Source organism: Condylura cristata, unplaced genomic scaffold (assembly GCF_000260355.1).
Source record: "Condylura cristata isolate star-nosed mole 26May11 unplaced genomic scaffold, ConCri1.0 scaffold00009, whole genome shotgun sequence".
NCBI lineage: Eukaryota > Metazoa > Chordata > Mammalia > Eulipotyphla > Talpidae > Condylura > Condylura cristata.
The window spans coordinates 63,442,420-63,458,729 of NW_004567110.1; the positions used below are offsets into that span (position 1 = coordinate 63,442,420).

General features: G+C 39.7%; 2 protein-coding genes across 12 annotated transcripts in view; one reads left to right on the top strand and one right to left on the bottom strand.

Moving 5' to 3' along the window:
• Window positions 1-7,659, bottom strand: part of SPIDR (scaffolding protein involved in DNA repair) — a 363,400-nt gene extending 355,741 nt beyond the window's left edge. For all 4 annotated transcript variants that reach the window (XM_012723064.1, XM_012723065.1, XM_012723063.1 and 1 more), the window contains exon 1: window positions 7,590-7,659. In XM_012723064.1, coding sequence (XP_012578518.1) covers window positions 7,590-7,622 — 33 coding nt within the window. In that variant the 5' untranslated portion in view covers window positions 7,623-7,659. The remainder of the gene's footprint in view (window positions 1-7,589) is intronic.
• A 260-nt stretch (window positions 7,660-7,919) lies between these two features.
• Window positions 7,920-16,310, top strand: part of PGAM2 (phosphoglycerate mutase 2 (muscle)) — a 26,615-nt gene continuing 18,224 nt past the window's right edge. For 4 of the 8 annotated variants that reach the window (XM_004679893.2, XM_012722976.1, XM_012722982.1 and 1 more), the window contains exons 1-2: window positions 7,920-8,227; window positions 9,849-9,944. The gene's annotated coding sequence lies outside the window, so the exon portion shown is untranslated. Of the gene's footprint in view, window positions 8,228-9,848; window positions 9,945-13,265; window positions 13,356-16,310 lie in introns of all 8 variants that reach the window. The other 4 variants (XM_012722977.1, XM_012722978.1, XM_012722980.1 and 1 more) reach the window with 3 other exon arrangements.

Here is a 16,310-nt window from a genome sequence, read left to right on the forward strand (position 1 = left end):
CCTGAGCCTCTGGCCTGTACCCCAGTTCTGTATGTACAAATAAATAAATCTTTAAAAAAAAAAAAAAGCAAAACAGTTCCTTCTCTTGAAAAACATTTTGCATTTGAAGAGTAATTTTGTATACTCTCAATTCAAACTGACATACAGATTGTATTTAATACCTACCATGTTCTTGCCACTATATAGGAAGCAACTGAAATAAAATGTTTTTGTAATGAGTACCAAAAATTTAGCTAGAAGAGGAAGATAATATTATTTTATTTCCTTCTTTTATGTTCTTACTACTGTAAGCTAAACTCAACAATTAAAATGGTAGCTCTCTCTCCCAGGTATCAACTAAGGTATGCAAATTAAAGAATCAAGACACAGTTGGATTGGCCTTGCATAGAAACTGCGATAGAAACAACAAAAAAAATTGTTTCTGAGCAAATGAGTAATAGCAAAAAGAACAGACTTCAAGGTTTATGGCTCAGAAAGTAAGGTCCTAAATAGGGTAAATTTTAACAACTCGCCTTGTTTTCCTCAATACGGGCAACATCAAGAGGTACATAAACCAGACACTTCCCCAGACTTTCTCCTGTGAAAAAGTATAGTGTTTTCTTTGCAAGCTATACAAAATTTATTGTGAGGTTCAGAATTCAGACAGCTTTCCCAGAGCTATTGGGAGGCTGAATCTAGGCTCAACTCCCCAGTCTTTATTCTTTAATAAGCTTACTTTTTTGGTTGGTCTAAAAGTCAACCATTGTACAGTTTTTCTTTGTAAAGACTGCTGAGAAGGGAGAGCTAGAATTCAATCTAAGGCAAAAGGTACTAAAAGAGAAGGATCAGGCAGTCTCAAAAAGGTGGTAAAGACAGGTAGCATATGCAGTCATTCTTGATTATTCAGCAAAGAATGGGGGAACCTAAAGTATAAGGAGAAAAATAATTATATCACTTTAAGGGACAGTGAGTGATCTAATGTAAGGAGGGGGAAAGAATTAAAATTCTCACAGCCCTTGAGCAACTGACTGCCCTAATCTCTTGCCTGAGACTTAAATCTCACCTATGCTATCCTAAAATCAGGTCAGAAGGAACCAACTTTCCCTAAATTCCCCATTTTTCACAGATTCAACTTTTGAGTGACCACTGATTCTCCCTCTTCATCTTTCAATTGCAGGTGCCTAAATTTCATCTTCCATCTATAATCTAGCAACTCACTCCTTTCTCAATGCTATTCTCAATTCTACCTCTGTAGTACATGATGCTATCAACTTTCACCTTACAAGTCTACATGGCTTATTCAAAGTTGTAAAACTAGTTAGAGAGCTGAAGCTAGCACCCAAGTCTTCGGACTAGTGCATCTTCCCATGTTTGTTTGAACCTAGAATTCTTGCAAGTTTTCTATGTTATTTCCTCCTCTTGCTCAGTCTTCAAATATTTATAAGGACCAAACCAGATGTGGGTGAGAGACCCACAGGGTCTCTACTTGAACAAACATAAGGTACGGTCAGTCACATTATTGAATCTGAATGTTCTGTTTGGACTTTGAGAGCCTGATAAATGTGAATCATGGATTCTGCACTTAACTGCTGTATGACATTGGGCAAATTATAACCTCTCTGCAATGCCTCAGTCTCCTCACCCATAAAATAAGATTTACAGTAGTACCTATCTGATAGGATTTAAAAAACTAAATTAATTATATATATATATATATATATATATATATATATATATATATATAAAGTATTTAGAACAGGGTAAGTCCAAAACAATTATTATATAGTCAATAAAGAAATAAATGTTTACACAGATGAGTAACAATTTAACTAAAGAGATACTTAAGGGAATGTCATCTCAGAAGATGCAATGGAAGTACTTTGGATCTAATAAAATTCTTGGGGAAAAACTAATGTGGTAGCCAGCCTCCACTAGGGTTCTCTGTGATTCCTGCCTCTTGTCACTCACAATCTCCATCTCCTCTTCCACACCATACCAGGTTGGTTTGCCTGTTGTAGATTAGGACAGAGTGGTGGTATATCACTTCTGAGATTACATTATAAAGACGAGAACCTGTTATAAAGACTAAGCTGTTCCCTCTTTCTTGCTCTTAGCCTATTGCCACATTGCTACAACAACCAAGTGGGAGAGCTAGGAAGTAGATCCTCCAGTCTTATCAGCCCTCTGTGTGATTATAAATTGTATATTACAACTTGAGTTAGATTACAACTCACTTAAACCATTCCTAGATTGCTGACTGTCAGACACTAAATGAGAAAATAAGCAGTTGTTTTAACTGCCTCCATTTTGAGACAGTTGTTTCACAGCAAATGAAAACTATAATACAATTATTGCAGAAAAAAAGCAAAAAAGAAAGGTCTTAAAAAACTAACAGGTTGAAGAGGGCAGATTCCTAAATCAACACATGGCACAAATGCTGTAACAGTATAATCTAGAAAGAGGAGGTTCCAAGTTCCCTATCCTACCTAGTGAAGGATGGAATTTAGCAATGAGGGGAGGTTAAAAGGACTTGAAAGAGAAGACTTACAGGAGCATATGTTGAGCATAAAGACATGGGAAAAGCCACACTTGCTTCTTAGCCCTGGACTTGCACCAGACACTTGTGGGACACACAAAGAGACACTTGGAAGAGATGTGGGTGAGAGACCCACAGGGAGGCTGACAATGGCAATCTTTATCTTGACTTGTACTTTGATTTTGCTCTTTCTGCCCAAAACTTGTCTTACCCATTTCAATGGTTCCCTGTCTGAAAGTACACTAGACTTTGAGCCTCAGTGGCCCTGTTTTGGGCCAACCCAGTATGGCTGATCATTTACCCTGGAAGGGATGGGTAACTTTGGTTGTTTTACTGGGAAACTATTATCCTTTCTTCTCTTCTCTCTACACACACTAATCCTATAAAATTTCTTTTCTACTGAAGGTCTTAGTAACTAAGTATGCTTTGCCTTCACGTAGCTGATGGCAGAACTCATCTAGAAAATGCAAGTCTGGGAAAGCGGGGTCTCGGAGTACAACTCAGTCTGCCCACTAAGAGACTGACATTGTCTTTTTACTCACTGACATAAGGCTTTTGTTTGAAAGTACAGATTTCAGAGATACACACTTTGAAGAAACACATTGCCAGCTATGTGACACAGCTACTTGTAAAAAGCTAGGAAAGTAATTAGGCTGTGCCACCCACCAAGTTTCTTCTTTCAGAAAGCCCAGGATAACTTAGAAAACTAACCCTACTTCTCCCTTCCAACACCCTAACTCCTCTTCATATGTTTTTAATTAGCCAACAGTGAACCCACAAAACCTTAAGACACCCCAACCTCAGACCCTAATAAAGGCAAACCTCAGGTCCAAAAACCTGCCCTCCTCTTTTCCTCTTCCCATCTTTCATCAATCTCACTATGTTGCATGTGGGTATATCATATACCCTCCAGAACCTGGCAACAAATCATCTTGTTCTTCAAAGTTCCCTGATGTTTTTTGCTTAAGTGCATCCTGTAACCATAATCAGAATCATAAGGTCAAGTCCAGCCACAACATTGGCTCTGGTTGAATAGAAGGGAGTAAGATGGAGGAATGTCTATGTGGGCTTGCTACAAGTAACAGCCTGAACCATTTATCCTTGGCTATGTTGCCAAGGTTTGAGTGTAGGACAAGAGATTTTCCTACCTCAAACTGAGTGACATGTCACTGCAATCGAGTAGCATGGGAAGCTCCTCTGTTCTCAAAAAGCAAATACCTGGACATATGCTTCAGTTTCAGGACTATCAGTATCTGACACCCTCTGGCTGTGGGGTATTCTGCTTCCTCTTCTTGCAACCTTTTTGTGTCATTTCTTGTAATCTGTCCAGCTTAAGATAGGGTGTTTTAGCATTAGGCATCCTAGAGTCTGCTTGGATGTACAGCTGTAATAGACACCCATGATAAAACAGATTAATACCCCAAGTCTAATGTACTCAAAGGTAGTGAGTGGGATGCCCCCATCACACCTGTCTTTAAGCACTGGTTGGGACCACAGACATCTACAATAAATGCAGACTGAAATCCCAACTTTCTAGAATACTGGCTAGATATCCAAGAAGGTCAGGGTCAAACCAGTGACTGCATAAAACCCCAGTGAGGGCTTGGAATATTGAAACTTCATGGGAAGTATTATCACAGGGAGAAGTGGTTACACCTCAGCATGTATATAAATTAGTAGAAGAGTTCTAAAGCACATAAAACTTAATGCCTAATATATTCTAATATAATATTATTGATTAACTTTGATTATTCTACAATATGTGTAACACAAAGGTGAACAAACATCCTGTGTACTGCTTTATAAACAGATTTAAATCTTTTGCTATTTATGGAAGTAACTTACTAAAATTAGTTTTCAGAACAATAACAGAAGATTGATAGTATGGAAAATAAAGGTTTGCCATGGAACTGAAGAAAAATACTGTGCCTATAGAAAAACTGGACTTAGGAAAATTGCTAACAAAATATTGAGATCTGCTGCGTGAGACTATATAATTGAAGACCAATAAATACAATTTTCTGCGTGAGACTATATAATTGAAGACCAATAAATACAATTTTACAACTTTTGAAATTAGTTTGTAACATTTTGCTTTTTTATTTCCAGAAGTTTATTTCTTTGAGCTATATTCATTTTTTGTGAGCAGAACTGAAACATTTGCTTTTCTTTCTCTCCCATCCCAAAATGTGAATACATATGTGTGAGTTTAGTATGGCAATGTGTTACTGTGCATAAATCCAGTAAGAATTACCTTTTTCCTCTATCATAGAATAGTCAAAAACTGAGATTTTGATTGGATTTTGAAATTCAGATCTCAAGAGCCTTCAGGAAAAAGTCAACTTGATACCTTGTTTTCAAGGTCTATCAGGTCTATCAGGAAAAGCACAAGGAAAGTTATCACTTGGCATACCTTAAGGAGTAACTTAACCAAAGATATAAATACCACATGTAAAGTCTAACAGTGAGACCCTGGCATAATCTACTGCTCTGAGTCGTTGATGGTTAAGATCTCAATGTGAAAATTCTAACTAAAAGCAAATTTTCATTGAAAGTATACAGTTATATTTTATTTTGGTTTTATTTATGCAAAACAACTAGCCAAGTTTAGTAAAACTAGGCAAAACTTGTAAATGAGTTTTGCTGCCATTATTTGGTAGAACTTGAGTAAGGATGAAGAGATACTATGTTTTAGTAACATTTTTTTGGATATTAGTTTCTGTTCCTTTTTATTTTTTTATATGTTTGTCTTTTAACTGTAAACTGAACTGGATAGCTTTCTAAATGTCTAAACTTGTTTCTTTAAAAAATATTTGAACTGGATTAATGGAAAACTGAAACTTTAATACAAGATGGATAGATGACTTAGAATGTGGCTTGCCAGTATTTAAAATGGTTTTAAGCCATAGGCAAATGATGTGTAGACTTTGTCACCCCACATCAAGGTTTAACATCCTTTAACATCCTTGTTATCCCATATCCTGCCTATTTAACATGTTGATAAAGATTATATCTTCTAGGTTCTAACAGTTCCACACTGAAATGATGTTGACACAAGGCTTCCAAACCATCCATACCTAGGAGAGCAAACTTTGCTACCACTTGCTAGATCAGTGAGGTATTTTCACTCCTCAAGGAGTTAGGAACAACCCTAACCAGCAGGAAGTAGCTACAGAAGATGAAGCCGTCTGTCCAAAATTTCCTTAGAGAATGAGTGATATAAAAAAATACAAATTAAATATAGCTTGACAATGGCACACACACACACACACAAATCTCCTTAAGACTAAGGAGTTATAATATCTCAGGGAAATGAGATGGTCTAGGTTCAAGAAATTTCCAGTCAGAAGCATAAGAGGCGCAGCAAGTCCTATCTGAACATAGGCTGAATCACTAGCCCTGTCCCAACAACCTGTCCAAATAATTTGACCCAAACAGTAAACATACAGTGCATATTAAACAAAAAGTATCAGGTCTTAACTAATGATTACCCTCACAATTCCTGGAAGGAGAAAGCTAAAAGCCCACATATACAATTATTCCAATAACCAGTGTGCCTGGATATAGCCCAACCCAGAACAAGCTATGATGTTCCCTTCAAGGAATATGGTTGAATTCTCCTTTCAACATTTGTTTCCTCATGCATGAATCTGTAATAATCTGCAACCTGCTTCAACTATACTTAGCACTAACTGGTGAGTTATCTTCCTAAAAGTCAAGGGACCCACTCTTTTGGGGAGGGGCCTGTAACAGCAAGAGCTCAGTTGAGTGTCTCAGGCATTCCTCATGTTACTATCAATATCTGAAGCCAGAGTAACAACAAAACTATTAGGGTCTAGTGGACTAATGGCCAGGGAGTGAAAGAATGGTGATTTTACAGTACACTGAACTGAAGAGAAATGTCAAATACAGATCTGTAGATCATCCATATAGTAGTTAGAGCTACAGCTAATATCAATATATGACATCGCCCAGAAAAAATTTATAAAGTGAGAAGCAGCAAAAGGTCAAATATTAATGATGAGTTATTGCAAGATAAAGAATTAGAATAGCAACATTCAATGATGAGCCAAAACACTAAAAGCATGTGGTAAATGTAAAAGATTACACTGACCACATAAGTGACTATTATTCAGCAATCTCATTCTCCTTCACTATTTTACCATGTTTTTGTATTTCTGAAACAAATTTCTGAAATATGTTTCAAATGTTTGATCTAGGTTTCTTTTAGTTCCTAAACTCAGTTACAAAATTGATACTGTCTGATATTCCAAAAGCAAGAAAATATAAGGTAGCATAAGGAAACTGAACCAGTATATGTCAACTTGTTTTTTTTTTTTTTCCAGGAAACTTGACTTGAAAAGGTAGGAGTATAGGAAGGAGGCATTGTGCTGCATTTTCAAAGTCTGTGTTAGTATAATAAAAAGGCTCTTTGTATGAAAGAAACTTAGAGCTTTAAAGATGAAAAGGGAATGAGTGGTAGACTAGTATAATGAGCTTTACAGCAGTTAGCTTCAGACTCCTCCCCCAATGAAGCAAAAGCTACAGAAAAAACTCTTGTATAAAAGAAAAGGAAGTCACCGAGATTGGAGGGTCATCCCAACTTCTTTTGCTGGCTTGGCGTAGCAGATGAGTCTGAGACAACTGCTAAACAACGTCTCACTCGCTCGGTGAGATTCAATTCTATGCACCCATTTTTGTTACCACTGTGAGGTGACCCTGGTCCCTCTCCTTCCCTAGGAAGTAGGTCTACGCTCTAAGACTTAGCGGGCTCCTCCCCCAGACCGCCAAGAGCCCGAGGTCCAGTCCGCGCACCTGGACAGGACACCTGCTGCGAGGGCCGAGTCTGGCCCTGCAATCACCCATAGACTTAACCCACAACAGTTGTCAGCAGGTAGGTAGATCCACACGCACAGAGCCAGCCTCCCGAGTAGGTCGGTCCGGGGAAGTCCCGCCCGCCGACGGGGGGAACTGAGCCGAACCTGCCGGCCGGGCTACGGGTTTTCAGGGAGAGTAGAAAAGAGGGCGCACTCAGAGCGAGCCGGGCAGGAGCCAACACGCGCTCACAGCCTACCTTCGGTCCTCCACAGCGGCCCCCGCCAGACATCTTCACGTGCCCCACCTCCTCCGGGCGCGGGAGGATGAGCACCGCCTCGCCAGCGGGAGAGGGGCGGGGCTTCCAGGAAAAACCTTCCGTACCGCTCTAAACGCTACGCGGCCCGCGCTGCAAGGGGCGGGCGCCTGGGCAAGGGGCGGGGCTTCGAGGGAATACCGCCCACACAGGCCTAAACTTTGCGCCGTGTGCAGCAATGGGCGGGCGTCTGGGTGAGGGGCGGGGCTCGCGGGAACACCGCCCACACAGAACTAAACTTCGCCGCGCGCAGCAATGGGAGGGCCCGGGGATGAGGGGCCGGACTCTCTCTAGGTGCGCGGTCCCTGCCGCTCAGCGCGCATATCGAAGCGCACTGCAGTTGGAGGAAGCCGTGGTGTGAGTTGCGGGTTCACTGCCATTCCATCTTCCCAGGGGAGTAAGTGAGCGCCGGCGGTCGGTTTAGAGACTGGGTGTGCCTTGCGGAGAGCTCTTTTTGAGTAGCGAAAGTTTCCGCGCAACTGGTCCCCTTCTCGGGCCAGGGCTCCTGAAGGCGCACTCTGGCCCAATCGCTTCGCTGGCTTGTTTCATTTGAGGAACTGCTGGCTCATGCTTCTGTGGAGGTCAGCCACCTATTTTTCTTTCTTTCTTTTTTTAAAGATTTATTTATTTGTACAGAACTGGGGTACAGGCCAGAGATGCGGAGGGTGAGAGGATTCACCAGGGACAGAGTGGGGGCAGAACAGGCAGACTGATGAAGTACACTGCTGAGCGGGCGGGTCAGGAGAGGTCTGCCGCGCCAGGTGGATCTCCTCCAGGGCAGGCGGGGATCGAACTCATGCGGAAGTGGCTTAAGCTTCTTTGTGCAGTGCTTTAACCCGATGCGCCACCAGGGAGGGCCCAATATTTTTCTTTTATTTTAAATAAAGCTGTTCTGTGGTCTGTTTCAGCAGTCAGCGGTTCACCTTAAATAAAAATAAAACGAAAGTCGGAAGTAGGCTATAAATTCCATGATCTAGACTAGCTAAGGAGGGGCAGATGTTGATGGCCAAAGAAAGGAATGCTGTTTTCCCCCACTTATAACTGTGGCATAAGTATCCAGAGCAGAATCTTCTTAGATTTCGGCGATCAAAAATCAAGAGAATTTCTTAAAAACACAGATGACAAATTAGATTGTAGGTGGGCAGTGTCACCAGAGACCTTGTACTTCTGAAGCAGTACTATAAAGGTGCTATAGCTGGTCAATGGGCAATGCTCAGTAAGGGATTGGTCACTGTCTCTGAATTCTCACCCCTTTACACAAATGCAAGACCATGGGGCCTCAAAGAACAATGGAGTTTGTTTAAACAAACAGAGGAAACAGTTTCTAAGGCCACAGGTAACTGGCTTTCTCATCTCAGATAGTATCCACAATGCCCAAACAAAGATCACTCAATTAATATGGTGCTGTCAGGTCAACAAGGGGCTACAGTTTATGGCATACTAGCAAGCAGTGGGTCAGGATCCAACTCACCACAGCTGGAGGTGCTCACAGGTGAGGGTCACTGAGATGACACTGTAGCACCCCGCAGCAAGTCTGAAGCACTGGAGATAACAGCACTGGGAGGGAGGCAGTGCAAATCAACTAGAAGTGCCAGTCACCTATCAACAGTGCTGGACAGCAGTGGTCAGTAGTGATGGTCACTAGTCACCAGGAAGCAATTGTCAAAGATATCGATGTTAACAGCTCTTTGTGAGTTGTTGGTCCACACCAACAGCAAACAGCTCTTTTCCCAAAATTCTTAAGCTTCTTCCTCTCTAATCTGTGGATATCCTCCAGTTCTGTTACTTTCTTCCCCAGTTAACTGATTGTATTCTTATCTTTTATGTGTTTTATCTTAACTCTTTAGTTGTTTTCATTATGGCCTCTTGAATTCTTTGTTAGGTGGAGATTTTTCCATGGCCATTGTTATCTGGTTCTGGAGGTTGACTTTCTTTCAGTGGTGTATTATTCCCAAAGGGTCATTTGTAATTTTTTTTCTTCCTATTGTTAGCCTTTGGCTTTGTTTTGTTAGTAGTGCCCCTGTAGCACTGGTGCCACTAGGTATAACTTCTGATTTCTCTTTGCTCAGGTATGGATGTATCTGCCTAGTGTTGGAGCTGCTATTTCTGGATACACATCTGGATTGGATTGGATTGTGTTGTGTTGTATTGTATTGTATTGTGTAGTATGTGTTGTTCTGAGCCGTGCTTTGTGTTTTTCAGGCTCCCACTGTGTAGTATTCAATCAGACATCTCAGTCTGTGGTAGTCGACAATCTTTGGTGGAATACTGCACCTCCAGACACATGCTGAGGTCAAGGTATGTATTTCCGTTGAACTTCTAGGTTCTTTTAAGCTATCTCAGAAGAATACCAGGATCAAAGTGATTGAAGAGAGAAAGAAGGGATGAGAAGAAACAGGAAAATGATATGGAAATGTAGAAGGAACAAAGGTGAAGGAAAAAATGGCTAGATGGGGAAGAGGAAAAAGGAGTGGGAGGAAGGAGAGGGAATGTAACTGAAGAAGAGAAAGTATTGATGGTAATGTTCAAGCAAAGAAAAAAATCAGAAAATAATAGTAAAAGAGAAGGAAATGAATAACAGACAATTAACTGAACAATAAACAAACATACAAACAGATGGGAAACAATTGCTTCTTAGGACTCTGATGGTTCCCAATGAGCTAGTCACTGTTTTTATCTGGTTCACTGGGGACTGCCATAAGGCTAAGTAGGATAGTCTTCCCAGGGAGTGTAGATAAAAAACCAAGCACAAAAGAGAAGGGCACAGAATGTACTGCAATTGTGTGGGAGTGTCGGCACACCTTCTGGACCCATGAGGTAAGTGAATTGGTGGTGGTAGTGGTGGTACTCATGTAGCTGCCCTCACCTGAGGGCTTGGGGTACCAAAAGTATCCCATGTAGAGACCAGTCCTATTTGGCTTACCCTGATATCCTTCCCACTTAAGTGCGACCAACTGGTTAAATGGTCCTGCTGGTCTCCAGTAAGGGAGAAATAGGGAAGGCACCACAATAATGGGGTCCACTCAGGCACTGTATGTCTATGGGGAGGCCCTGCTTGCCTGAACCCCTCAGCTGTCTCAAGATTTACCTGGCTTCTTGCCTTCAAGTTTATCCTCCCTTACTTCTAGATGTAGGGGACCAGCTTTGTGGGTGGGGAAGAGGCAAAGGGGTCAATAATTCTTTCTTCCCTTCCCCTGTCTTTCCAAATTCCCTTGGTATTCTGAGTGAAGCACAGGTGCCACCAAGTTTGTCTTAACATGTCCTGGTCCTGCTACAACCTCACCATTATTACTTTCTATCAAATGCTTTTATGAAAGAATTTGATCCCAGTATCCCTTTGCTGCCATGTTGATGACATCACTCCAAAAGGAAAGTTTCTTCACTAAAAGTGCTGGGCAATCTGGACAGTCACACTCAACTGATTGAAACTTGACCACTACCTAACACCATGGACAAAAATTAAGTCAAAATGGATTGCAGATTTGTATGTAAGCCTGAAACCATAAAATTCACAGCAGAAAACATAGGTAAAGAACTCCATGACTTGGGCCCTCCCTGGTGGCACAGTGGGCTAAAGCACAGCACTAAGAAGCTATAGCAGCCACTGAGCATGAGTTCCATCCCCATCCAGGGAGGTGACCCACATGGTGTGGCAGACCTCTCCTGTCCTGCCCCCTCAGCAGTGTACTTCAGTACATCTGTCTGTTCTGCTCCCCACTCTGTCTCTGATGAGTCTTCTCACCCCCTAGACCTCTAGCCTGTACCCCAGTTCTGTATGCATAAATAAATAAATACTAAAAAAAAAACCTCCACGACATTTGGCTTCAGGAATGCCTTTGGGGACTCAACCCCAACAGCACAAAAATTCTCTACACATAGAGAAATTTCAGTAAAGCTAGACTTCTATTAGAAAACTGAAAATACACATTGTTCTCTTTTAAATAACTCTTTGTAGATAGTCATATTCCAGTAATATAAAGGATTTATGTACTGCTTTACTATATAGATGTAGAGAGAATATAACTCTCCTAAAGTTATATTAAAAAGCAAAGGTAAGGTACCTCCATTGTAGCACAGGGGTTGAATCTCAGTGCTGTCAAGCTATTGCCAGCCACGGAAATATGAATGTGATCCCTATCCAGGGAGCTGACCCACTTGGTGCAGCAGACCTCTCCTGTCTTGCCTTCTACTCCCCTCAACAGTGTATTTTAGTGAATCTGCCTGTTCTGCTCCCTACTCTGGTGAATTCTCTCACCTACCCCTCCACCCCACACCTCTGGTGTAGACCAGTTCTTGTATGCATAAATAATCTTTTTTTTTTTAAAAAAAGACAAATTTGGGCCCTCCCTGGTAGTGCATCAGGTTAAAGCACAGGACTAAGAAGCTAAAGCCACTTTAGCATGAGTTCGATCCCCACCAACCCGGGAAGTGACCCACATGGCGGGGCAGACCTCTCTTGACCTGCCTGCTGCTCCCCTCAGCAGTGTGCTTCCTTGATCTGCCTGTTCTGCTCCCCACTCTGTCTCTGGTGAAGCCTCTTGCCACCACTGAACCTCTGGCCAGTACCCCAGTTCTGTAAGCACAAATAAATAAATCTTAAAAAAAAAAAAAAGACAAATTTATGTTACTTTATATCAATACTTTATAGCCTTATTGCAGTGATACTAAATAATCTTCAGAAATACTGAATATTCTTCACTTAGAGTTGTATTAGAAAATAAAACATACAAATTGCTTTCTTATACCTGAGGATACATATATTTATAAAACTAACAATATTCTCTAAGAGTTGTTTCAGAAAATCAAAAGAATTAGTTCCTTTTTTTTTTCAAATAACTTTGTAGATTGACATATCCCAGCAAACTGCTGTCTATACAATTTGTATGAGAACACTGAAGCTATAAGTTCCTTTCCTCAGAAAACTCCTCTGAGAATTGTGAGACAACTAAAGAGATATGTTACTTTCTTACAAGCAAATCCACTTGTATAGATAGAAAAATTAAGACTCTATTTTGGTATTGAGTTATAAACCATAGCTATGTTACTTTCTTTCAAATAACTCTGTATAGACATCACAGTAAAATTCATAATCTCTATTATGAAACCATAGATTTAAGCTGTTCCCTTTTAAATAGCTATGTAAAGATACTATCCAGCACAACTAAGAATATGCATGTATAAGTACATTAGAAGGTGCTTTCTTTTATGTATAAATTTATTACATCATCCTTCATTTTTGTACAATATATGGACTTCCCCATGAAAGTCCCACCAATTCACCCATGCACCATAGTGCTTTATTTCAATTAATTCTGTTTATATAGACAGACTAATATTATCCACTGAGAGTTGAATGAGAAAATAGTAGGTTAAGGTTGCTTTCCTTGGCTATCTCCTCTTCCTGGTTCTATACACAGTTGCCTCTTTCCATTCAGAACCAGGGTGTATCTCAGACACCATGACAAAAGTTGGAGTGAATGGATTTGGCCAGATTAGGTGCCTAATCAATAAGGCTTCTTTAAATCTGGAAAAATGGGTATTGTTGTCATCAGTGACGCATTCTGACCACAACTACATTTTCTATATGTTCTGGTATTACCCCATCCATGACATATTCAGTGACACAATCAAGGTGGAGAACAGGAATTTTTATCAACTGGACGTCCATCTCCATCTTTCAGGAGCAAGACCCCACCAACATAAAATGAGGTAATGCTAGTTCTGAACATGCTGTGGAGTCCATTTGTATTTTGACTAGTGTGTAAGGCTGGGGCTCACCTGAATTATGGGGCCAAATGGGTCATCATCTCTGCCCCTTTTGTCCATACCTTCATCTTTGGGCTGGGTGTGAATCATGAGAAGTATAACTTCCTCAAGATTGTTGGCAACACACACCAACTGCTTGGCCTCCCTGGCCAAGGTCATTCATGACAACTCTGGCATTGTGAAGGGCATGACTACAGTCCATGCCATCAATGCTACCCAGAAAACTAGAGATGGCCCCTTTGGAAATCTGTAACATGATGGCAAAATGCGGCCACAGCAACAGGGTGGTGAATCTCATGATCCATATGGCCTCCAGGGACCACAAGCGATACCACAAGAGGAAGAGAGGTACCCTCAGCTGTTGGAGAGTCCTTCTGCATTGTTCCACACTAAGAGTCTCCTGGTGGTCACATGTCCATTCCAAATCCTCTGGCTTTAGGAGCCCTATCTTATCATGTACACTATTCATCCCCCCAACCATAAAGTTGCTTCCCTTGAAAAGTGCTGTATGGGTAGGCATCCCAGTGAAACTAAGAATATCAAGTTAGAGTGTTTGAGAAAACCAAATACATGTTAACTTTCTTTCTTATATCTGTGTTTGCAAAGACATACTTCAGTAAAACTGAGAAAATTTATGCAAGAGTTGAATCAGAGAACCAAATGTGTAATATGCTTTCACTCAAATAACTCTCTTTCAAGAGCTATACTTAGTAAAACAAAGAGAATGCACTTATTCCCAGTTTTGCAGATGTGAAACTTAAACAGAAAGAAGTTAGTAATTTGCTGAAGTTTGTGCCACTTGAAAATTAGAGTCTAACAAGCAGGACTTCCCTGGTCAAAACCTCATCCTGAAACTGTTCTGAAGCCAAAGAGAATCAGTGTTACATGTTAGATCAATATAATCAATGAGTACTGGCCAGCCTGCTGCTTTAAATTGTGTCAGTCTCTCACTTTTGATCTTCTTTTGTGTCCACTTTACCTGGACCCATCCTAGGAAAACAAGCAAAAATGAAATAAAATTATACAGAAGAATCATCATAGTCCCCAGTTTCTGCCCCACATTTACTTAGTAAACATTGAGCAATTAATTGCTAGGTATTACAGCTAAGCAGTCAACAAGACAGAAAAAATTCTTAGAACTGCAAAATTAATATTTAATACTTAATTTTATTTTATTGCCAGTTGAAATAAAGATTTAAATTGAAAAAAGGACATCCACTGAGAGTTGTATTAGGAAACTGAAAATGTAAGTTGTTTTTTGTCATATGATTCTGTTTGTGTAAACACATTCCAATAATGCTAAAAATCCCCACAGTGTAGGGATAGGCATATTCAGTGAAACAAAGGCTATCAGTTGTATGAAAAAACAAAACTAAGTTGCTTTCTTTCAGGTAATTCTTTGTAGGTAGACTATCACAGTAAAACTTTTGTTGAAACAAAGTAACATATCTTTGCATTTCTATAATACTCTAACGAGATTCTTAGTGTATACGGTATATTAGTAGAAAATTATTTGAAAGAAAGCAAATTATCTTTGGATTCCTAATATAGCCCAAGAGAAGATTGTTAGGGTTAAGAGAGGTTTAGAGTTCTGATTAGGATATGGGTAATGACAAAGTTTTAAGTTCAGTTATTTGTTCAGGGTTAGTTTTACAGTAAGGTTAGGCTTAGGTTTAAATTACTGTTAACTTGAGATTGGGTAAATTTAGATTTAGTGTTATTAGGGTTAGTTTTAGGGTTCCTTTTAGATCTAGGGTTAATATAGCATTTGATTTAGTCTTAGGATAAGGATTTCAGTTAGTGTTATGGTTATAATTAGGTTTAGATGAATTAGGGTTTGGTTTGGGTTAGGTTAAGAGCTGAGTTAGTGTTATGATAAGAATTATGTTTGGTTTTAAGAATAGGCTTAATATTAGAATTAGATTTGCACTTAGGTTTCAAATTGTAATTTCAATTAAGTGTAATGGTCAGTTTAGGGTTAACTTTAGTCAGTTTAAGGTTAGGGGAAGATTTAGAGTTAAGGTTAGTGCTAATATACAGTTAATGATAGGGTTAGGAGCAGAGTTAGATCTAGGGTCTTGTTGATTTGGGGATTAAAATTCAGGTTAGGGTTTGCATAGCATTAGTATTAAATTTCTAGTTAGGGTGTGGCAGGACTATATTTAGGGTTGATTTTATGATTAGGTTGGTGTTATAGTTATCTTTAGTGTTAGGTTTAAATAGATGTTTAGGATTAGGATTAGTATAGTTTTTAGCCTTTAGGATAGATTGGGTTGTCATCATGATTAGGTTAGTTTGGGTGAATTAAGGATTGGTGTTTTAGTTTAGGGCTTTTTTTGTAGGTTCATGGTTAGTGTTAGATTTAAAGTCACGCTAAAATTTAGTTTTAAGATAAAAGGTAGGTTATGTTAAGTTTAGTGATTGGGTATTTGGTTAGGTGTCCATTTAAGTTAGAGTAAGATAGCTTTAAAGTTAGTGTTAGGATGAAAGTTAGGCTTAAGGACAGAAATGGGTTTCTGATTGGTTTTGAATTTAGAATCATGGTTAAGGTTAGGTATAAGTTTAATTTTCAGTTAATTATTAAAAGAAGGTTCAGTTATAGGGCTAGATTTAATGTTAGACTTTGCTTTAGGTTAGAATGAGATTCTATTAGATTTTAGGTAGGGTCAGTGTTAGTTTAGCGTTAGCGGTTTAGTTTCTGTATATTTAGGTTTAGAATTACAGTTAAATGTTAGTGTCAGTTCATCTTTAAAGACAGAGCACCCAACGCCACAATATTGAAGGCAAAGATAAATAGATGGGACTACAGCAAGTTAAAGAGCTTCTGTACAGCAAAAGAGACATTACTAAAAACAAACAGATCACTAATTGGGAAAACATTTTCTCACACAAAAGTAG